Source organism: Schistocerca nitens, chromosome 1 (genome assembly GCF_023898315.1).
Source record: "Schistocerca nitens isolate TAMUIC-IGC-003100 chromosome 1, iqSchNite1.1, whole genome shotgun sequence".
In the NCBI taxonomy this organism is placed as follows: domain Eukaryota; kingdom Metazoa; phylum Arthropoda; class Insecta; order Orthoptera; family Acrididae; genus Schistocerca; species Schistocerca nitens.
This window is the reverse complement of record NC_064614.1, coordinates 943,233,262-943,257,536: the sequence shown is the minus strand read 5'-3', so window position 1 is coordinate 943,257,536 and position 24,275 is coordinate 943,233,262. Positions and strand designations below refer to the sequence as shown.

The following is a 24,275-nucleotide window of genomic DNA, read 5'->3' as shown; positions in this document are numbered from 1 at the left end:
TTAGTCTACCCTCCCCTGTTGTGATTACTGGAATGATTTGACAGAAGTCTCCAGAGAAGAAAACAGTACAGTCGGCCATGCGGCTATTGTAACGCAAAAGACGAATTGTTCTGCGGAACGCTTTAATTGATATTTTATGGAATTTCGGAACCTCACCGCAAACGACGGAAATGCAAACTTGCATCAGTTACGAGTACTACTTTGCTCTGAGACATTACAGATGCCGTACGTGTCGCAGCCATAGACTGTCAGCGCAGTAGTCGGACGGCCTTTCGCCTGTCACCGCTAAGTGGTAAACACAGCGTTCTCACAACGGCAGGAGACTTCCTTCCATCGTAGCTCTGCCAATTAGCACGAAATATTTATAAATTATACATACACACCTTCATCGTGAATCACTGTAGTTCCAGAGATTTTTGACAGATGACGAACGCAGTGTAAGTTTGTAATGGCAAAAAATATTTTTATGAGATATAATTATAAACTAACAATTTTTTGGATATTTTCCTTAAGTTGTAGCCGGCCGTTATAGCCGAGCGGTTCTAGGCGCTTCAGTCCGGAACCGCGCTGCTGCTGCGGTCGCAGGTTCGAATCCTGCCTCTTGCATGGATGTGTGTGATGTTCTTAGGTTAGTTAGGTTTAAGTAGTTCTAAGTCTAGGGGACTGATGACCTCAGATGTCCCATAGTGCTCAGAGCCATTTGAATCATTTTGAACCTTAACTTGTACTTTGAACCTTGCTTCTTGCCAAATATCGTGATTCTAGGTCAACGAGAAGTATCTTGTAGGTGCGATGAGTGTGTTTGCTAGTATCAAAATATGGGATATAAATGCCTGTACCTTTTGATTGTGATGACTTAGAAGCTTAAATTATGAACACTGCCAACGGACCCTAGACGTTAGTATTTGATATAAATTTTAACTTAATACTTGTACTTGTTCCTGAGAAAAAGGGGTCTTAAGCGTCGTATGGACAGACAGGCAGGCAACGAAGTGATCTTATAAAGGCTGCGGCATCTTTTCATCGCAGATGATTCCGGTGACTTTTCTATATGTCAACTAAGCTTCATTCAACTTTGGCTGGGTATCAGAAGTGCCACCACAGCTTGAGGTGACAATGGGTCCTATGTATTTAAAATGCATGGTCTACTGGGGAGTTTGCCACTGGTTCTGATGGTAGCATACGTCAGGGGACAACCTTCCAGGTATCCAACCTTAGCGCTAAGATGCAGCCCATTTGCATCCAGTTTGTTCAGGCGTTTTTCTTGGGCTAGGATCACAGTCCTCCTAAATAAGTTCCAAGGACGAGATATTTGTATGTTATACGCTGCTGGGTCCATGCAGAGGTTAATAATAGCGGTGATAGGGCGAAGCCCAGATAAACACTGACATTGAAATCAAACGGTGGATAGATTCCCGATGTGGACGACATCAGCGGTTAATGTTTTTTAATAAATTCATTTCTGGAGACTTTTTTTGCTCCCTAGTTTCAGTATTGTACCTCATCGTAATTTGTTTAATTTTAATATCTCAGATTTATTTTTCCAAATTTAAAAGCGAATGAAAAAGTTTTATCCTGCCCCAGCATAGAGGCAGCATCTCTTTGACCACAGGACAAACGACGTACTGATAAAAGTGGAATACATTTTTAATCTTGGAAAGTATAAAACAGTACATTAATTAGTTAAACACTGCTATTTATTTCTTACTGAAATACATGTAGAGAATGAATTTTCATGTTGAAAGTTAATGTAACTCAATATCTGTGCTTTTCGTTAGCAAAAATCACACAAAAAGATTCCTCCACCAAATTTAGAGCATTTTTGTGTCAGTTGCAACACTCTATCCGGTCTTCTGCAGGAGAGTAAAAGTATAATCACATTCAGGACAATGCACTATAACTTTAAATCAGTTATGGACTGTGTTTCGAGGTCTACGAACACTAGTTAAAACGAAAACTTTTGATTCCGCATCAGTCACAGAGTCTTTACTACATGCACTATGCGTTTCAACGGTTGCACCGCAATCATCAGATGGGTGGTATCTTTTATGCAGTTACAGTCCAAAGAACAGTATATACACTGCAGTCTGACGTGTAAAATCATATGTCATATATTAGGTATTGTGAGACCCATAGGTGTTTTTCGCAGCAGACTGCAGCGCACATACTGTTCTTACATCGCGTCTACCTTTTATATTTATATACTGTCTGCTACATCACATCTATAAATGGTGTGGTTAATTTCGCTAGTTTGTAACAGTGCGAGTCGTAACTTAAATTCCCAACCATCTCACATGCAGCTGCAGGCAACCGGCGATGCTACCCACTAACGAAGGCTACGTCAAACACGAGTTCCACTTGTTGATGATGGTGGGACTGTCGAAACATGTAGCCTAGTGAATGAAGTAAAGACTTTGTAACTAACAGTGCACTATACTTTATTAAGAAGTTTTCCTGTGTTACGTTAAACGTTCTTGTTTACTCTGCGTGCTTCCCTATCAATCAATGTCTGCTTCATAGTTGAGCTTGTTATTAAACGACTCGCATTTAGCTTACTTAGATTTCTGCGTTTTTTCGCATATGGTTTTTATTTGAGACATTATTTAAAATCAACAACACTTCGGCATTGTTTTGGCTTAAGGGAGCACCATTTTTTGAAAGTCGTGGTTTTTAACTTTTTGCTGTATAATATTCATATCAAGTATCAATGTGAATTTCCTTGGTTTAGTCTTTAGGTGCCATACTCATAGCAGGAATCTTTTCCTTCTCTGCATGTTCCATTACAAGAAAACGATGTGTGGTTTCATCCACAGCCAAATTATGTTGAGAAATCATAAGGGGATCATAAGTTTCGATTCCACATTCTTTGAACACATTACCTGCATTACCGACGGTAGTCGCTGCACAGTGGTCTCCAGACTCAGCTGAAAAGGCGGCGAGGTGTCACTCCTGTGTCCAGAATTGTCCTTGGGCGCACCACTATTGGTGCACCTCTCTCTGCTTCATTGTCAACGGAAGCAACAACATTGAACGCCCTGCTGATAATCGATTGTGCCCCATACGTCGCCGCACTGTACGTGGGGATACTAGTTTCACTGCAAACAAGATCACTTCCTGGCTGAAGGTAAGTGACATGGCTGTCCGATACCGCACGCTCGAGAGAACAATGGGCAGTCCTCTCGGGCGCTAGTCGCATGAGCCTGTCGGGATGCTGCATGGTCCAGTGTGGCCCTCCTGAACACAGGACTTCGATATTCGCATGACAGTCATGCACGTTGTCATACATAAACTGAAGTACCAACAGGCAAAATGAAAAATCAACTCTGTAACAAGCTATATTTCTACAAGTAGACCCTAATAAAAAACGACACATGTTATTTAGAATGTTTATTAGAAGTAGTCTATCCTACTATCACCAAAAATACGTATTTACTGTTCCTCCTGTAACTACACTTCTTGAGAGTTTTCACAATTTGAACGTTAAGTGGGTGGGGGATGGAGGGGAGGGTCGTCTCACATTAGAGTCATCCTGTATCGGCTACGCACGGTAGGTACCGTAACCTCTGCAATATACTCTTTCATTGCCGTTTCTAGGAGAGGCGTCTAATGTTGTGGACGCGTGTGTTGCAGGCGATGCCGAACCACCCGGCGTCAATGCGCATGTCTGGAGAGCTGTCCCACGAGATGGACATGCACAACGACACGGCCGCCAATGCCACAACCACAAGCAGCAGTGCAGAGGATGACGGTGAGCGCACATGGTCCTCTTTATTTTTCACTTCATTTAATTCTGTCTTTCCTTAAGTCCTGTTCTGAGACCTTCATCTCTGCCAACGTACTGGACCCATCATCGTCAAGAATATGTACCACACAAGTGTTGCAAAGCTATTCGTTCAAATTAACTGAAGAGGTACATTTTCTATAGTCACAACGGTATTCGTTGACAGACTGAACACAACTTGCAAACAAAACCGCAATACAAGTCCAGAGTCAAGCAGATCACTTGTAATACCACAGCAGTAAATCTCCATTGGGCACTGTAATCGTCTGATTTTCGACAGTGGTACAGATGTCTAGAAATATGACAATTTGAACAGAAGGATGGAAAGACTGCTAGGTGCTAAATGCAGGAAACATCAGTTTGGGTTTTGGAGAAATGTGGGAATAGGCTAAGCATTCCTGACCCCAAAACTTATCTTAAGAGATTGATTGAAAAGGGACAAATTTACGTTTACAGTGTAATGCTTCTGACAACTGGAATGCACTCTTTGAAATGCAGAATGTAGCAGGAATAAAATGCAAACAGCGGAAGGTTTTCTACAATTTGTACACACGTCAGATTGCTGTTGTAAACGTCGAAAGAGATAAAGGGTAACGGTAGTTGACAAAGGAGTGAAACAAGATTGCCTTTCCCCAATCTTATTGGTGAAGTACATTGAGCTAGGCGTAAAGAAAATGATTCAAATGGCTCTGAGCCCTATGGGACTTAACATCTGAGGTCGTCAGTCCCCCATAACTTAGAACTACTTAAACCTAACTAACCTAAGGACATCACATACATCCATGCCCGAGGCAGGATTCGAACCTACGACCGTAGCAGCAGCGCCTAGAACCGCTCGGCCACCGCGGCCGGCCGTAAAGAAAATAAAAGGGAAATTCTGAAAGGCAATTAAAATCGGGGGGGATAAAAACTTCACGCCGGCCGGTGTGACTGAGCGGTTCTAGGCTCTTCAGTCTGGAACCGCGCGACCTTTACGATCGCAGGTTTGACTCCTGCCTCGGGCATCGATGTGTGTGATGTCCTTAGGTTAGTTAGGTTTAAGTAGTTCTAGGGGACTGTTGACCTCAGATGTTAAGTCCCATAGTGCTTAGAGCCATTTGAACCATTTGAAAAATTTCACGATTTGTGAGTGACATTGTAATTGTAATTCCGTCAGAAACGGAAAATGACTTGGAAGAGCAATAGGATAGTGTCTAAAAAGAGGTTATAAGATAAACATCAACAAAAGTAAAACAAGATAGTGGAATGCAGTCGAATTAAATCAGGTGAATCTGATTAGGAAATTAAACAGTAAAAAAGTAGAGAGGATAGCAAGAAAAACGTTTCTGAAAAATAGAAATTTGTGAACATCGAATGTAGAGTAAATCTAGGTCTTTTCTTAAAGTATCTTTATGGAGTGTAGCCTTGTACGAAAGTGAAATGTGGTTGAAAAGCAGTTGAAACAAAAAGAGAATAGAAACTTTCAAAATGTGGTTCTCTAGAAGAGCGAAGATGGTTAGATAGAAAGATTGGATAGTTAATGAAGAGGTACTGACTCGGATTTAGGATAAAAGGAATATATGGTATAACCCACAAGAGCGGATCGGTAGACTGCACACGTCCATAGGCATCAAGATCAGGCTAGTCATGGAGGGAAGTGTGTGGGATAAAATTTATAGACAGAGACCAAGACTCGACTAAAGTAAGCTGATTGAGAGGGATACGGCCTGCACTAGTTATGTGGAGATGAAGAAGCTTACGCAGGATAGACCAGTGTGAGAGCTGCATCATACCAGTCTTCGGACTGAACACCATAACAAGACGACAACAACATGTCATTTGTGTGACAGTGTATGTGTTTGTATTGTCTGTAAAAGAGTGTGTCAGTAACTTAAATATTTTGTGAAGATTATTTTGGACCTTCGTGAATGCAATTTTGGGAATTTTGGCTTTCCGAGTTTATGGAATGGCGGGAAAAATGTTTGTTTTTCCATAAAATTTGATGGGTACTGTTGGGTAATGAAGATTTATGATTACGCCACGTGTATAGTAGCTATTGAGTGTATAGTGATCAGCATTGATGACAATTCGAAAAAGAGACTGCAGACATTCAGCCTGACATTGACCGCACTGCCCAACCCTACAGAATGGCTGGAAGTGTGATGAAACGACAGATGGGCAGTTTTACGACGTCTGATCATTCCGCAATTTTTGTTGACGGCATTGCTTATGCTTGGTCGGCTAGTCAATCTCTCGTGTGTTATGAGAACAAGGTATTTGACTGAGACATACAAAGTCAAGTCCGTACGATCTATTGTGAGTTTGTGGTTAAGGTGCTTCAGCATAGTAGTGAGCAGAACTACTTGGCTTTACTTGCGGTTGGTTTTCATCTACCAGACATTACACAGCTATATGATTTTTTCTACATGCCTCTGGAGGTAGCTGTAAATGCAAATTAGGTTGCGTCAGCACTTGACTTGTGCAGTATCATCGGAGTACATCTGCTTGGGTAAGCTGTTTATGTAGATAGCAGTGCAACACGAGTCCTAGAACATAATCCTGCGACACTCCAGCCAATTTTATACTGCGCATTCTGACGAGGTATTGCCTGGGAGTGACCTTGACACACATCACATATTGCAAATGGCGGGATTTCTTCTCATCCCCTGCTGACGTGGCGTTCACCATGTCCGAAAGAACAGAAACCAGTTTGATCCTGCAGCCACTATGAACCAAGACAAAAAGGAATAATAGATATTAGCTACCAGTGGGCACTGATTTATGTTCAATGGGACAAATCAAAAATTTGTGCCGGACAGGGGTTCCAATCCTGGTCTCCTGCTTATTAGGTAGATGCGCTGACCACTACGCTATCTGGACACAGTGGTCTCCACAACAGCATGGGCAACCCTAACACACCACCTGTCAGACCCAAATTCCCAACTTATACCACAAACTACTGATGTAGGGCCCCTGCTCATTAGCATCATTACTCACTGCATCTCGCCGATTTCCATACGAGATCGAGCTTGGTGTGCGTCTGCACTGAAAAGATAGTTGGCCATCATCGCCTGAATTATATATTTGGACATGTCCGAAGGAACAGACGCAACATATATAATCCAGACGATTCAGTGCAGACGCAAACCAAGCATGAACTTGGGTCCGACATTAAGGCATGCTAGGCTAGTCCGTATAGTTGTGGTGATCACTGTGTTCGGATGGCGTAGTGGTCAGTGCATCTGGGTAGTAAGCAGGAGACACAGGTTCGAATCTTTGTTCGACACAAATTATCGACTTGCCCCATTGATATAAATCAATGCCAACTGGCAGCTGATGTGTTTAATTCCCGCATGTGTCTTAGATTTATGCCTTCAAATTCGATACGGAGTCGTTTAATGTCGTAAAGGACTGGTTATCCCCAGCGATGTTCAACTGTATTGTCTTCTTGACATTTCGTACTGGCAGTTCAGAATGTGCAGCCAACGTGTGGAATTGAATCTCCGCACTCTCGTGCCAAGGGCGAATAAGTGCGGGTCGGTAGAATACAGGTGCAGCCTAGCGGGACCTCTCACGAACAGGAGGTGCTTCACTGATCCGTAGAAGGTCGTCTGTGGGGAAGCGTCGCGGCAAGTGGAGGGTCGGGCGGAGGAAACGCCTCTGAAACCTCTGCGGACGAATGATACGCCAGTCCGCCGCGTTACCCCAGACAACCTGCACGTACTCGGAGCGAACGAGCGCCAGCTAGATCGCAACGTCCAGCTGAAGCGGAATCATGGTCTGAGGGTTCAGTAACGGATATAGAACCCGCAGTCTTCCTGTGGCCAATCACAAGAGGTTCTCAGTATGTTTCTTCGAAGTGAGGTGGCGGTCGATCATAAAGCCCTGGTATTTGAGTACACAATGTCTGAGAGCAAAGCAAAGGGACCTGAACGAGTGGTAGTGGTGAGCACTGGTCGATGATCAACCATGCTGGCTTGCGTCTTTTCGCCATTTGGTGGCCCACTGTATCAAGTCCTCGATGGTTTGTTGCAAACGATCCTCACGATGGACGGCAGTCATACGGCTAATGCAGAGCGCCTGAACACCGGCGTTCTACATACATTCAACAGTAATGAAGATGGCCATTAAAGTTGCTACACCAAGAAGAAATGCAGATGATAAACGGGTATTCAATGGACAAATATATTATACTACAACTGACATGTGATTACATTTTTACACAATTTGGGTGCATAGATCCTGAGAAATCAGTACCCAGAACAACCACCTCTGGCAATAATAACGGCCTTGATACGCCAAGCATTGAGTCAAACAGAGCTTGAATGGCGTGTACAGGTACAGCTGCATATGCAGCTTTAACACGATACCACAGTTCATCAATAGTAGTGACTGGCGTATTGTGACGAGCCCGTTGCTCGGCCACCATTGACCAGACGTTTTCAATTGGTGAGAGATCTGGAGAATGTGCTGGCCAGGGCAGCAGTCGAACATTTTCTGTATCCAGAAAGGCCCGTACAGGACCTGCAACATGCGGTCGTTCATTATCCTGCTGAAATGTGAGGTTTCGCAGGGATCGAATGAAAGGTAGAGCCACGGGTCGTAACACATCTGAAATGTAACGTCCACTGTTCAAAGTGCCGTCAATGCGAACAAGAGGTGACCGAGACGTGTAACCAGTGGCACCCCACACCATCACGCCGGGTGATACGGCAGTATGTCGATGACGGATACACGCTTCCAATGTGCGTTCGCGCGAGGTTGCCAAACACGGATGCGACCATTATGATGCTGTAAACAGAACCTGGATTCATCCGAAAAAATTACGTTTTGCCATTCGTGCACCCAGGTTCGTCGTTGAGTACACCATCGCAGGCGCTCCTGTCTGTGATGCAGCGTCAAGGATAACAGCAGCCATGGTCTCCGAGCTGATATTCCATGCTGCTGCAGACGTCGTCGAACTGTTTGTGCAGATGGTTGTTGTCTTGCAAACGTCTCCATCTGTTGACTCGAGGATCGAGACGTGGCTGCACGATCCGTTACAGCCATGCGGATAAGATGCCTGTCATCTCGACTGCTAGTGATACGAGGCCGTTGGGATCCAGCACGGCGTTCCGTATTACCCTCCTAAACCCACCGATTCCATATTCTGCTAGCAATCATTGGATCTCGACCAACGCGAGCAGCAATGTCGCGATACGATAAAGCGGAATCGCGATAGGCTACAATCCGACCTTTATCAAAGTCGGAAACGTGATGGTACGCATTTCCCCTCCTTACACGAGGCATCACAACGACGTTTCACCAGGCAACGCCGGTCAACTGGTTTGTGTATGAGAAATCGGTTGGAAACTTTCCTCGTGTCAGCACGTTGTAGGTGTCGCCACCGGCGCTAACCTTGTGTGAATGCTCTGAAACGCTAATCATTTGCGTATCACAGCATCTTCTTGCTGTCGGTTAAATTTCGTGTCTGTAGCACATCTTTGTGGTGTAGCAATTTTAATGGCCAGTAGTGTATGTTCATAGAGATCGAATCCCTTAACAGAAAGTGCCTGTCATGTGGCTTGCGCAAACCTCCTAAAGTACGCTTCGAAACCGCTGTTTCAAATCCCGAATCGACATTCGAGCATGTAATTATAGCTAGTGATGCTAATATAAATTTTCTATACAATAGCCCATCCAGTGCAAAATTTAAGCGGATGCTTTCTTCTTCAAACGCGTCGCTATTTCAACTTGTTCCTACCTATCATACGAACAGCAGTCACACTCTCATAGATATATTTGCAACGGAATGCTGTAACAGAGTAATTTGTATTTCTCAAATATTGGAACCTGGCATATCCGCCCGTGACATAATTCTCATCACGTGTTCGCTGGAATGTCCCAGAAAGAAACCGAAACTTACGACGCATTAATTTATCTGAACTTGCAACCGAGGCGCAAAAAATGGCTTGGAACTCGAAGGCTTGCCCAATCCGTAAAGCAGGGTAGGCGGAGACCTGTCGCGGATTAACGACGGAGTACAATGCTGGTCCGGATATAAGTATTTCGGAACACATCGTTCAGCGCACATTGTTTAACTTGAGGCTCCGCAGCAGGTAACTCCTCTCAATTACGATGACAGCAGGCACGCGATCGTCTGTACCACGTTTGTCTCATTTTAGCAACGCGCTAATAACTGCTTAATCGAACCCCCTAAATACACACCGACAAATCACACGCAGAGGACTACATCACAGAGCTTGCCGTAGCCGCAGCTGCCGTTAAGCTATTAAGAGTACTCGTATATCGTGGAATGTATCTCACAGTCAATGCTCCAAGATGGTGCTGCATGTGTTTGAACACTAAAAATAAATTCCTCAGCGTATTAATATCACACACATGATATTCTCTAATATATATGTGTTCCACAGTATTCCAGGCTAATATCAGTGACTATAGCCAGAATATTTTTATGATATTCTCGACCTCCACTATAAATCTGAATGAAAAGTTAGGCAACACTTTATATGTTTCAATCATTGTTGTCCCCTATAATCTTTACGCTCTTCGCCCCAATCTTTACCAAACTAGTTGTCCCGTAGAAAGGTGCCACAAACTTTTTTCCCATTTCATTTGTCTAATTTATCCTCATTGTGAATTATGCCTGTCGATGTTATTCTGAGCATTACGTTCTAGCACAAAATTTTCAAAGATTCCCATTTTCTTCTTTCGTGTTTTTTCCTACCATTAGTGCTAAAATCAGGTGTGTTTTTCCTTTGTGTAAAGACCGTTTTACTACAAAAAATAACTTTTTACTTAAAGTCACATCCTATTCCGTTCATTTCTTTTCGAAGACTCCATTGATCTCATTAGTTAATAAAATATTAAGAACTGGACTACAGAATAAGATCCGTCCAAACTTCCTACTCCGTACGCTCTGCTATTATTTCGAGCTAAATGAACCCATGTTATCAGAATGTCCTAAAAGACACACACACACACACACCTCCCATTTCCCCTCTCATCGTCCATCCTCCTCTTTCCGTCCTTTCCGACTCCACTCGTCTACCAAACAACGTGCGCCTTCACTTCAGTGTGGCAAACAAATGAAGACATAACGTCACAAATTCCAAAACGTATTCAATAGAAGCAACAAGAGCTCTCTGAGAGGAGGTAGCTGAACTACTGGTCGCTTTCACACGCGAAATAAAACTGAAGTGTGACTTAAGTGTTACGACCAAGCGAGGTGGCACAGTGATCAGCACACTGGACTCGCATTCGGAAGGACGACGGATTGAAATCTGCGTCCAGCCACCCAGATTTAGGCTTTTTGTGATTTTCCTAAATCGCTTCAAGTAAATGCCAGGATAGTTCCTTTGAAAGGGCACGGCCGATTTCCTTCCCGGCCCTTGACACAATCCGAGCCGTGCTCCGTCTCTAATGATCTCGATGTCGACGGGACGTTACACCCGATCTTCCTTCATTTTCTTCTTTTGTAAGTGCTACTGAAGTCTACTGCAATGTATTACCAATAGGCAAAAAGGACCATCACAGCACAAAACGGCAACTGATAACGAAAAATTGAAAATAAAGTTAAGAGGGCTTTACAAACGCTAAAAAATGTGCACCAAAAGTTTTTCACACTAAAAACGAGGATTAAAGCAAAAACTGGAAGAAACGACTATGTATAGAATTAAGTTTTATATACCTGTATATACTAATTCCAGTCGTGTATTAAAAACCACGAGATGTCCCAAAAGTAAATGATGCAAAGCTTGACTGGCCAGTACGTAAGATACTTTGTTTAGCCATGAAGCAGATCTTGAACTACTGTAATAGTGTGTCTTATCCGCACTGCAGGTTTTGTGGCAATTAGTACCAGGCTGTCTTAATGTTTAGTAAATTATCTGTCATTTGTTCTCTATCTTACATAAAGTTTTGTACGATCCATATGACAGTCACACTTATTTTTCTGCAGATGATGACAACGCCGATGACGATGCCACTGATGACGAGGACGACGATGACGACGAGATCCATGTGGAAGGCAAGGTAGGTGCACAGTCGCAACTCACTTCGATGAGAGCGAATGCATTTCTTAACAATCTATTCACGTCTTTGGAAATTTCGTTCTAATGCGCCTGTCGCGAATAGGAATCTGCTGAAACGACGTGGAAGCAACCGTCGTAGATGTTTCGAATGCCTACATTCGTGAAAAAAAAATATTTTTGACGCGAAGGACACAGACATCTAACGGAAACTTAAATTCCTGTACTAAGTGAGGTACTGGTGGAAGAATAAAAAAAGTGAGTGGGGCTCTTGCCCGCGAATGGCAAAGTTCCTAGTTTCGGCCCCTGGTGCAGCACACAGCTTTTCTCTGCCAAGAAGGTGCTTTCGAAATGTGACATTAGCTTGAATTCTCTACATTCTCTTTTACTTCCGTCTCTTGATAAACCTTCTTCCATTATAACCGTATGTGTGTCACAAAACCTAATGCCGTGCCAAACACGAGATGTTGCACTACGTTTCGTCACTACCGTGTCGATGTTGTTTTTAACATCGTTTTGATAACATATTTTACGTCACACTGTCAGATTTATGACTTGTCTACTTCTCTTAGAATTCATACTGATTCAAACTTCGTAACTTACTCATATGGACCTTCTTCCCGTTACAATGCATAGCTAATGATCTTTAATGTCACGTTTCGCGATAGCTCATAATAAAGACGATCGTTCAATCACCACTCTTCAGATCACACGTTGACTATTTCTTTGGAATTATAATTATTTGAGCGCCATAAACTCGTTTTTATTTCTCATAAATATCTTTCCATTTGCCGCACTCAAATAAATGTTGCTGTTATGATACATACTAACGAATATCTGGGATTTAGTTCGCCTTTATTTTTATGAATACTCAATCCACATCAGTTTCCAATTGATAAACTATGTTGAGAAAACACTCTAAGACAAAAAAAAGCAACGCACCACGAAAAAATGATACGAACATGACGGAAATAGGCAGATGTCACGTACGTAAACAGACAAAAAAAAAAGACATTATAATTTCAGACACGTACAATGACTTATTCAAGAGAAAGGGCCGGCCGTCGTGGCCGAGCCGTTCTAGGCGCTTCAGTCCGGAACCACGCTGCTGCTACGGTCGCAGGTTCGAATCCTGCCTCGGGCATGGATGTATGTGATGTCCCTTAGGTTAGTTAGCTTTAAGTAGTTGTAAGTCTAGGGGCTGATGACCTCAGATGTTAAGTCCCATAGTACTTAGAGCCGTTTGAACCATTTGATTTTCAAGAGAAAGAGTTTCACAAACTGAGCAAGTCCGTAATGCGTTGGTCCAAAAAAAAATGGCTCTGAGCACTATGGGACTTAACATCTGTGGTCATCAGTCCCCTAGAACTTAGAACTACTTAAATCTAACTAACCTAACGACACCACACACATCCATGCCCGAGGCAGGATTCGAACCTGCGACCGTAGCGGTCACGCGGTTCCAGACTGAAGCGCCTAGAACCGCTCGGCCACACCGGCCGGCCGTTGGTCCACCTCTGACCCTTATGCAAGTAGTTATTCTTCTTTGTATTGATTTACAGAGTCGTTGGTTGTCCTCCTGATGGATATTGTGCCAAATTCCGTCAAATTGGCTGGTTGGATCGTCAAAATCCGAAGTGGTTGGAGGGTCTTGCCGATAAAGTTCCAAAGTTCTCAACTGGTGATAGAGCCGGCTATCTTTGAGGCCAAGGTATGGTTTGCCAAGCACGGAGACAAGCAGTAGAAAGTTTCACCATGTGCAGGTGGACATTATATTGCTGGAATTAAGCCCAGGATGGCTTGCTATGGAGGGCAACATAACGGGACGTAGAATATCATTGACGTACAGCTGTGCTGTGACAGTGCCGCGTATGACGACCAAAGCGGTGCTGTTGTGAAACGACCATCATTCCTGGTTGTCGGTTCATTTGGTTGGTATCCACCACTGTCCGGGGATTCTCCACAGACGTCTTAGGTGGTCTTTGGGACTCAGTTCGAAGCGGAAATGATCAGTGAAGACAACTGTACTCCACTCAGTGAGATTTCAGGCTGAAAACGTGTAGGGAGGCACCCCGAATAGTAGTGAGATATGGGACATGGGCAGAAGAGGCCAAACAAGTGAGAAAGGCATAGTGCTGATTTTATTATTTACCGACCTTTATACAGTTTGTTCAATATGAGCACTGGAGACGTCGACGGTACGCTGAATCCGTAAAATGATGTGATCAACAGTTGCTCATAGCGGTTCCCGTAAAATCTGAGCGAAGTATTCCTATATACTGGCCTTCAGATCAGATAGAGACGAACGTGTCCTGGTAAACGCGTTCTTTTAGATATCCCCAGAGACAAAAGTCGCATGGTTTCAGATCAGGTGATCCTGCAGGGCATACATCTGAGAAACCTCTGGAGACAACACGTTTGTGGGAAGTTGTATTAAGCAGAATTTTCACTGGGCGAGCGACATAAGGTGTCGCTCCATTTTGCATGAAAATAGTGGTTTCCACACAATTGCGCTGTGCCAAATCAGGAACCACATGCTGTACTAGGAGGTCTTGATAACGTGCAGCCGTCACTGTACACCTGGCAGGCACTCTGAGTGTATTCTCTCCAAAGAATGTAAGCAACATGAGTCCACATCACAGTCTCACACGGCGAGTGCAATGGCTCTTCGTGCACAACACGTGGTTTAACAGTACCCCAAATTCGGCAGTTCTGTGCATTCACTGCAACCCGTAGTGTAAAATCTGCCTCGTCACTCCGTAGAACATTGCCCGGCCCCATGTCGTCAGCTTCGAGCCGTGCCAGAAACCAAAGAGCAAATACAGAATATTGCTACGGATCATGAGGTTTCACTTGTCCCACCATCTGGATCTTGTACGGGTACCAACATAAAATAGAGCGCAAAACTTACCTACTATTGAGCTGTGAAATTGCGCGAGCACTAGCACTACGCGAGGCACGTCATGCGTGGTCAGTTACAGCGACAGCAACTTCGACAGTAACTTCCACCGGGATAGGAAGCCTTCCTCTTCCAGTTGCTGCAAACAATTAAAATCGCTCAAAAGAGGAAAGGCCGCTGGACCTGATGGGATACCAGTTCGATTTTACACAGAGTACGCGAAGGAACTTGCCCCCCTTCTTCCAGCGGTGTACCGTAGGTCTCCAAAAGAGCGTAGCGTTCCAAAAGATTGGAAAAGGGGACGTCGAAAAGACGTGCAGAGCCATAGACTTATATCTCTAACGTCGATCAGTTGTAGAATTTTTGAACACATATTATGTTCGAGTATAATTACTTTTCTGGAGACTAAAAATCCGTAGGAATCAGCATGGGTTTCGAAAAAGACGATCGTCTGAAACCCAGCTCGCGCTATTCGTCCACGAGACTCAGAGGGCCATAGATACGGGTTCCCAGGTAGATGCCGTGTTTCTTGACTTTCGCATGGCGTTTGGTACAGTTCCCCACAGTCGTTTAATGAACAAAGTAAGAGCATATGGACTATCAGACCAGTTGTGTGATTGGACTGAAGAGTTCATAGATAACAGAACGCAGCATGTCATTCTCAATGGAGAGAAGTCTTCCGAAGTAAGAGTGATTTCAGGTGTGCCGCAGGGGAGTGTCGTAGGACCGTTGCTATTCACAATATACATAAATGACCTTGTGGATGACATCGGAAGTTCACTGAGGCTTTTTGCAGATGATGCTGTACTATATCGAGAGGTTGTAACAATGGAAAATTGTGCTGAAATGCAGGAGTATCTGCAACGAATTGACGCATGGTGCAGGGAATGGCAATTGAATCTCAATGTAGACAAGTGTAATGTGCTGCGAATACATAGAAAGAAAGATCCTTTGTCATTTAGCTACAATATAGCAGGTCAGCAACTAGAAGCAGTTAATTCCATAAATTATCTGGGAGTAGGCATTAGGAGTGATTTAAAATGGAATGATCATATAAAGTTGATCGTTGGTAAAGCAGATGCCAGACTGAGATTCATTGGAAGAATCCTAAGGAAATGCAATCCGAAAACAAAGGAAGTAGGTTACAGTACACTTGTTCGCCCATTGCTTGAATACTGCTCACTGGTGTGGGATGCGTACCAGATAGGGTTGATAGAAGAGATAGAGAAGATCCAACGGAGAGCAGCGCGCTTCGTTACAGGATCATTTAGTAATCGCGAAAGCGTTACGGAGATGATAGATAAACTCCAGTGAAAGGCTCTGCAAGAGAGACGCTCAGTAGCTCGGTATGGGCTTTTGCTGAAGTTTCTAGAACATACCTTCACCGAGGAGTCAAGCAGTATGTTGTTCCCTCCTACGTATATCTCGCGAAGAGACCGTGAGGATAAAATCAGAGAGATTAGAGCCCACACAGTGGCATACCGACAATCTTTCTTTCCACGAACAATACGAGACTGGAATAGAAGGGAGAACCGATGGGGTACTCAAGGTACCCTCCGCCACACACCGTCAGGTGGCTTGCGGAGTATGGATGTAGATGTAGAAGCTCCCTCGCGGTTTTTAAACCGTTTAATGACGTCGGGTCTCTCCTTTCACCTTTCAGTCAGCGATTCTCTCTCACTGTAATTGCTGCCGTTCATACAAAACAGTTCCACTAACAGCAAGCGGTCTCTCTTCTCGGTAGCCATAACGTTCACATTCAGTGTATACCGCCAGATCTGCACCTCATGGTCACAATTGGAACTAATTTGTTTTCCAGCGTAAATCAATTCCAGATTAATGCATTAGCATATCTACCAAGCCCACACTGGACCTCCATTGCATTTTATTTATAACGACTCTGTATACTCTACATAGAGACATTCTTCTTTCTTGTTGAAAATCACTCAATTATTTTACTGGAATAGTTATATAGCAGACCTGTATAGTAGACGTTGCCAGTTCGTTGAAATCTCGTGCTCCCAGGGCCGGCGAATGCTAAAGAACGCCTAGCTTCGCAAGTAAGTGTCAGCGTGCTTATTGTCTCTAACAGGAGTTGTTTCCCATGACATGATCTTTCACCTCTAGACGTTTGACGCAAACACTTCGAAACGTCCTTCGTGTGGTTGCACTGAAATGTAGTACACATCGTATCAATTTGACGTTTGTTGCATGCTCCTTTCACTATGTTGCAAATTTAATGCTCAGTAGTGCAGATTTAATCTCCTGCATTGCGTATTGCTGTTGGGGATGATGCCCTAGCGGCAACTGGCGACATAGGCTACCTACTGATTCAGTTACGGAAGTGTAACAGAGTGTATCGGCTCGTCGGTGATGAACACTGCTGCACTACGGCGCCACAGACGAGCTTAGCTGCGCAGGAGGCGAAACACATTGTTTTGATTGGAGACAACAGGTAGCGAGGGGCGCGCCCGGCCCAAACAGGAAGCCGGCGCGTCGCTTCCGGGCAGCCTCTTCCTGCTGGCCAGCGCACCCACGCCCTGGCGCCTCACTTCCAGCGAACTCTTTGTTCCCATTCTTTGTTTCGGATACGGAAATATTCCTAAGCCTCTAAAATCTTGCATGTTTAGTCAGAGAGCTTACGTACTTCCGGAGTGTCTCCTGCGTGCCTCGTTGAAAGATGGCCAGTTCTGAACTGTTCTGGGCATCAACCTTTACATCTATACTCCGCAGGCCACCTGAGGGTGTTTTCTTCCCCCTACCATATTCCATTCGTAAGTGCATGTGAATAACGATTGCCGATAAACCTCCTTATGAGCACTAATTTCTCTGAGTTTTTCGTCTCATTTCGAGAGAGGTGTGCGGGAGGAAATGAAATGTTGCCTGACTCTTCTTGGGACCTACACTCTCCAGTCACATTACTGTGGTCCGCAGCTCGTGGTCGTGCGGTAGCGTTCTCGCTTCCCGCGCCCGGGTTCCCGGGTTCGATTCCCGGCGGGGTCAGGGATTTTCTCTGGCTCGTGATGACTAGGTGTTGTGTGATGTCCTTAGGTTAGTTAGGTTTAAGTAGTTCTAAGTTCTAGGGGACTGATGACCGTAGATGTTAAGTCCCATAGTGCTCAGAGCCATTTGAACCAACCACATTACTGTGACTAACTTCCAAAAGTGCGAACAGTTACATTCTGCGGAGCGGAATGCTGAGAGACGAGTAGGGAGAGAGTCATTCAGGTTCTGGAATGTACCGACGTGGATGTGAAGCCATGCCGACTCCAGTGCTGTCGCCACCTGCAATAGGATCCTCAGTGGCGCATCCATAACGCGAACAGCATTATCGAGGTGGTCCCACAGATTCGCGGCTGGGTTTAAACCCGGAGAGTTTGGTGCCCAGGGGAGTACTGTAATCTCATCTTGGAGCCTTTAGACCCAAGCACGTACACTGCGAGCTGTGTGACATGTTGTATTGTCCTGCTGGTAGATGCCATCGTGCCGAGGAAAACCAGACTGCATGTAGAGGTTGACAGTTGCAAACTTACGTTGATCCATTGCACTTTCCAGAATGACGAGATCGCGCAGGGAATGCCCTCAGGCATGTACCCTTCACACGATTGTTGCACTGTGTTTCCTTTCAGACGTTTCACGATGTAGACGCCAATGGCGATTTGTCCGGTGGAGTATAACACGTATCTGAAAAGACTACCTGCCGCCAGTCAATGGTCGTCCAGGTGCTGTGCTGGCGTGCAAATTTTGGCCCTCGTTGCCGATGAATAACAGTCAGTACGGGTGCATGAACTGGGCACCTGCGACAGAGATCCATATGCAGCTACGTTCGCGAAATGATCCGTTCGTTGAAGAGACACTGTTAGTAGCCCGTTGGTTCATCTGGCCGGTCAGTTACTCAACAACTGCACGTCTTTTCGCCAGTACGCACCTACGCATCTATCATTCTCCCGTATCGTGTGTGGTGTACCAGTCACCGCCCGCCCGGTTGGCCGTGCAGTGGAACGCACGGCTTTCCGAGCGGGAAGGAGCGCCGGTTGGTTCAAATGGCTCTGAGCACTATGGGACTTAACATCTATGGTCATGTCCCCTAGAACTTAGAACTACTTAAACCTAACTAACCTGAGGACATCACACAACACCCAGTCATCACAGGAGCGCCGGTCCCCGGCACGAATCCGCCCTGCGGATTTGTGTCGAGGTCAGGTGAGCCGGCCAGTCTGTGGATGGTTTTTAGGCGGTTTTCCATCTGCCTCGGCAAATGCGGGATGGTTCCCCTTATTCCGCCTCAGCTACACTATGTCGGCGATTGCTGCGCAAACAAGTTCTCCACGTACGCGTATGCCAGCAATACTCTACCACGCAAACACAGGGGTTACACTCGTCTGGTGTGAGACGTTCCCTGGGGGGTCCATCGGGGGTCGAACCGCACAATAACCCTGCGTTCGGTGTGGGGCAGCGGAGGGGCGAATTGGACTGCGGTAGTCGTCGTGGGGTTGCGGACCACAGCGGCTGCGGCGGGGACGGAGCCTCTCTGTCGTTTCTAGGTCCCTGGTTAACATGACATAACCACAGTCACTTCAGCACCAGTTTTGGATAGCACCATTTTGTCATGCACGATATACTTTAACCACGGCAGCACGCGAACAAACTTAGCTCTTTCTGACATGCCTCCACCCTTGGCCTGAAAGCCAGTGAACATGTCCGTTTTTATGGTAGATAAATCGCTCTGTTTCCATGATAAGACAACGACTGTACTGTTTTCGCGTCACTCCTATTCACTTTAATACCTTCCACAACTAGTGCTGCCAGCTACCATGAGTCGTTATTGTACGTTGACTTCGATTAATGGTGGTGGTCACATTAATGTGATTGGACTGTATACACTCTCGGAATTTTCAACAATAAACCTCACCGTAATACACAACACCTCTCTTGTAGTGTCTACCGCTGGAGATTGCTGAGCATCTACCTATCGCTCTAACTAAGCGTGCCGCTCTTTGTTAGGTATTCTCTATCTTTTCTGTTAATCGAACTCGCAATTACATTTCCTTTGGGTTTCTCCCAATGAATGTTAGTCCGGCATCTCATTATTCCTGCTAATTCTATGTGGGCATTCTGATTTTGGTCGCTTCGGACGGTTAGTCCGAGGTATTTTACAATCGTTACTGTTTCCAGTAATTTCTCACCGATAGTGTACCGTTGACAAACAGGTCATCCTGGAAGTGGCTATACAATGATCTTTCCATCCCCGAGCTCAACTATGCAGTATGTTTTTGACATCGAGAAGGCCTACGATACTATCTCGAACCATATTGTCCTCTGGCAGTTCCATGAATAGAGTTTCGAGGACGTCTTCCTATCTTTATACATTCCTTCCTCCCACCGCTCTATATTAGATATCGAGTCATTTACGTCCCCTTTGGTCGCTTCGTACGAATCCAATCGGGCCTCGCCGACCGTTGTCGATTGGAAAAGCCTTTCCATTGGTGGGCGTGTAATGGTGCGGTCTGCAAGCGTATATGGCGTGCACATTGTTTTATCAGCCAGTCGCACGATGAGGAGTCGCCGTGTGACGTAAAGTGGCGGCTCACTAGCGTCAGCGCAAAGGCTCTGTACGTGGCTGGTTCTAAAGGTTCCCGGTGGCCAGTCGAATTCCTTCCCTCTCCGTAAGGAAGAGGATCGTGCAGACCCATACACAGTGCCACCAATAGTCAAGAGGCTATCATACAAGGCCCTGTAAAACTGGAGCAGAAAAGTTCGATCTTCTCCCAATGAATTTTTACTAAAAGATTTTAAAATAATGAGTACTTTTGGGGACAGTCTTTTAGATTCCGCAATGTGGGACAACCATGTACGCTTAGAATCAAATTTGCGGTCCAGAAACTTCACAGTGTCTTTACAATTAAGAGCAGTGTCCCCCATCTGCAGCTAGGAAAAGTTTAAAACAGAATGTGAAGGTTAAAGAGAGTGCACACAGACTTCTCGGTGTAGAAATTAAAACCCGCCTTTCCTAGTCATTGCCCGTCTGTAGATTAAAGTCTTGTTTTGCTTTCCCCTTAAAGGAAGAGAAACGAAGCGTTTCAGATGTGGACCGTAAGGTTCAAAAAATGGTTCAAATGGCTCTGAGCACTATGGGACTTAACATCTATGGTCATCAGTCCCCTAGAACTTAGAACTACTTAAACTTAACTAACCTAAGGACATCATTGGACCGTAAGGTACAGAATGAGGAAGTTCCTCGCAGAATCGACGAGGAAGGGGATAAGCGCAAAACATTGACAAGAAGAAGGCACAGAATGATATTACATGTGTTGGGACACCAGAGAATAGTGGTGTTAATAGAGGAAGCCACAGAGGGTAAAAACTGTAGGGGAAGAAAGAGGTTGGAATATTCCCAATGCATAACTAACGCCGTAGCGTGTATCCGAAAGCGCCTATCGTGTTTCGCAACTCTTGCCAGTAACCATACAGTTATTTTCAGCTGAATTTGCTAATTTTTATGGTCTGAGCGTATAATGAAACACATTGCTCTTGAAACATAAATTGTACACCATAGTTTGATGCTTCGGATGGAATTTCTTCTTTGAAAGGCTCCCATGGAAGCTTACCAGTTCAGATGAAGTCACACAATGCCCCTTCGTTTCAGGAAGTGCTACTTCAAATAACCCATCCTGTTGAAGAGATTGCAACTGCTGCTCCACTTGCACCTGATCTTCTAAACTGTTTATCATCTATGTTTCACTTCCATACATGGCTACGCTACAGAGAAATACTTTCAGAAACGACTCACTAACAGTTAAATCTATATTCGATGTTAACAAATTTCTCTCCTTCATTAACGATTTTTTGCCATTGCTAGTTTATATTCTCTCTTCTTCGGTCATCATTAGTTGCTTTGCTGCCCAAATAGATACTTATCTACTACTTTAGTGTCTCTAATTCCGTAAAAATCACCCGATTTAATTCGACTATACTCCATTATCATTGTTTTTTGTTTTTGTTGATGTTCGTCCTATATCTTTTCTTAAAGACGCTATCCATTTCGTTCAACTGCTCTTCCAAGTCGTTTGACTTCTCTGTCAAAATTACAATGTCACCGTCAAACATAGAAGTTTTAATTGCTACCATAAATTTTTCTTTGGTTTCTTTTCGGCTTGCTCAGTGTGCAGTCTCCTGTCTCATTCCCTTCTTAACCATTGCTTTTCTTTCATGCCTCTTGACTCTTACAGCTGCCATCTGGTTTCTGTGCAAGTTGTAAATAGTTTTTGCTTCCTGTATTTTACCCTGCTACTTTCAGAATTTCAAAGAGAGTATTCAACATTGTCAAAAGCTCTATCGAAATCTAGAAGTTCTAAAAAACGTAGCTTTGCCCTTCCTTAACCTATGTTCTAAGACATTACCTCGCATGTTCCTAGATTTTTCCAGAATCCAAACTGATCTTTGCAGAGGTCGCTTCTAGCAGTTTTTACATTCAACTGTAAGGAATTCGTGTTAGTATTTTCCAACGATGACTTATTAAACTGATAGTTCGATAATATTCACACGTGTCAGCACCTATTTTCTTTGGAATTATAATTATTATATTCTTGTGGAAGTCTGAGGGTACATCTTGCTCACCAGATGGAAGGGCAGGTTCAAATGGCTCTGAGCACTATGGGACTTAACTTCTGAGGTTATCAATCACCTAGAACTTAGAACTACTTAAACCTAACTAACCTAAGGACATCACACACATCGATACACGAGGCAGGATTCGAACCTGCGACCAGGAAGGGCAGGGCTATCACTAATTCCGACGGAACGTCGTCTACTGCAGGGGGTCTTCTTTCGACTTACGTCTTTCAATAATCTGTAAAATTCTTCTCGCAGTATCATGTCTCCCACCTTATCTTCATCCATGCCCTCTTCCCTTTCTATAATAGCGCCTTCAAGTTCATCGTACTGACCCTCTGCATAGTCCTTCCACTTTTCAGCTTCCCCTTCTTTGCTTCGGAATTTGTTTTCCATCTTAGCTCTTGAAATTCGTAGAGCTCTTTTCTACAAAGACCTCTTTAATTTAACTGTGCCATATATCTATCTTTCCTCTAGTGAAATATGCTTCTAAAACCTCTAGCTGAACCTGATTATCTGTTTTTTACTTTCTGTCAATCTCATTTTTAGACGTTTCTATTACCTTCCACCTGCTGCATTTTTACATTTTCTCCTGTCATCAATTAAATTCAATATATCCTCTGATATCCAAGGACAACCTCTAGTTCTTTCATCGTAACCAGGTCCCATCTCCTTAATTTCATACCTGTTTGCAATTTCTTTAGTTTTAGTCTGCAGTTCAAAACCAGTAACTTGTGGCCACAGTTCACGTCTGCCCCAGGAAATACCCTAAAATTAACTGTTGCTAGACATATGTAATTGTACAAGGGCAGTTCAATAAGTAATGCAACACATTTTTTTTCTGAAACAGGGGTTGTTTTATTCAGCATTGAAATACACCAGGTTATTCCCCAATCTTTTAGCTACACAACACTATTTTTCAACGTAATCTCTATTCAATGCTACGGCCTTACGCCACCTTGAAATGAGGGCCTGTATGCCTGCACGGTACCATTCCACTGGTCGATGTCGGAGCCAACGTCGTACTGCATCAATTTCTTCATCATCCGCGTAGTGCCTCCCACGGATTACGTCCTTCATTGGGCCAAACATATGGAAATCCGACGGTGCGAGATCGGGGCTGTAGGGCGCATGAAGAAGAACAGTCCACTGAAGTTTTGTGAGCTCCTCTCGGGTGCGAAGACTTGTGTGAGGTCTTGCGTTGTCATGAAGGAAAAGTTCGTTCAGATTTTTGTGCCTACGAACACGCTGAAGTCGTTTCTTCAATTTCTGAAGAGTAGCACAATACACTTCAGAGTTGATCGTTTGACCATGGGGAAGGACATCGAACAGAATAACCCCTTCAGCGTCCCAGAAGACTGTAACCATGACTTTACCGGCTGAGGGTATGGCTTTAAACTTTTTCTTGGTAGGGGAGTGGGTGTGGCGCCACTCCATTGATTGCCGTTTTGTTTCAGGTTCGAAGTGATGAATCCATGTTTCATCGCCTGTAACAATCTTTGACAAGAAATTGTCACCCTCAGCCACATGACGAGCAAGCAATTCCGCACAGATGGTTCTCCTTTGCTCTTTATGGTGTTCAGTTAGACCACGAGGGATCCAGCGGGAACAAACCTTTGAATATCCCAACTGGTGAACAATTGTGACAGCACTACCAACAGAGATGTCAAGTTGAGCACTGAGTTGTTTGATGGTGATCCGTCGATCATCTCGAATGAGTGTGTTCGCACGCTCCGCCATTGCAGGAGTCACAGCTGTGCACGGCCGGCCCGCACGCGGGAGATCAGACAGTGCTTGACCTTGCGGCGATGATGACACACGCTTTGCCCAACGACTCACCGTGCTTTTGTCCACTGCCAGATCACCGTAGACATTCTGCAAGCGCCTATGAATATCTGAGATGCCCTGGTTTTCCGCCAAAAGAAACTCGATCACTGCCCGTTGTTTGCAACGCACATCCGTTACAGACGCCATT

General features: G+C 44.5%; 1 protein-coding gene across 1 annotated transcript in view; it reads left to right on the top strand.

Annotated features, from left to right (window-relative positions):
- The window catches only part of LOC126194074 (uncharacterized), a 116,488-nt gene that overhangs the window by 31,448 nt on the left and 60,765 nt on the right, over positions 1-24,275 (top strand). Inside the window, exons 2-3 of the mRNA XM_049932737.1 lie at positions 3,631-3,748; positions 11,721-11,794. Of these exons, the coding sequence (XP_049788694.1) occupies positions 3,631-3,748; positions 11,721-11,794 (192 nt within the window). The remainder of the gene's footprint in view (positions 1-3,630; positions 3,749-11,720; positions 11,795-24,275) is intronic.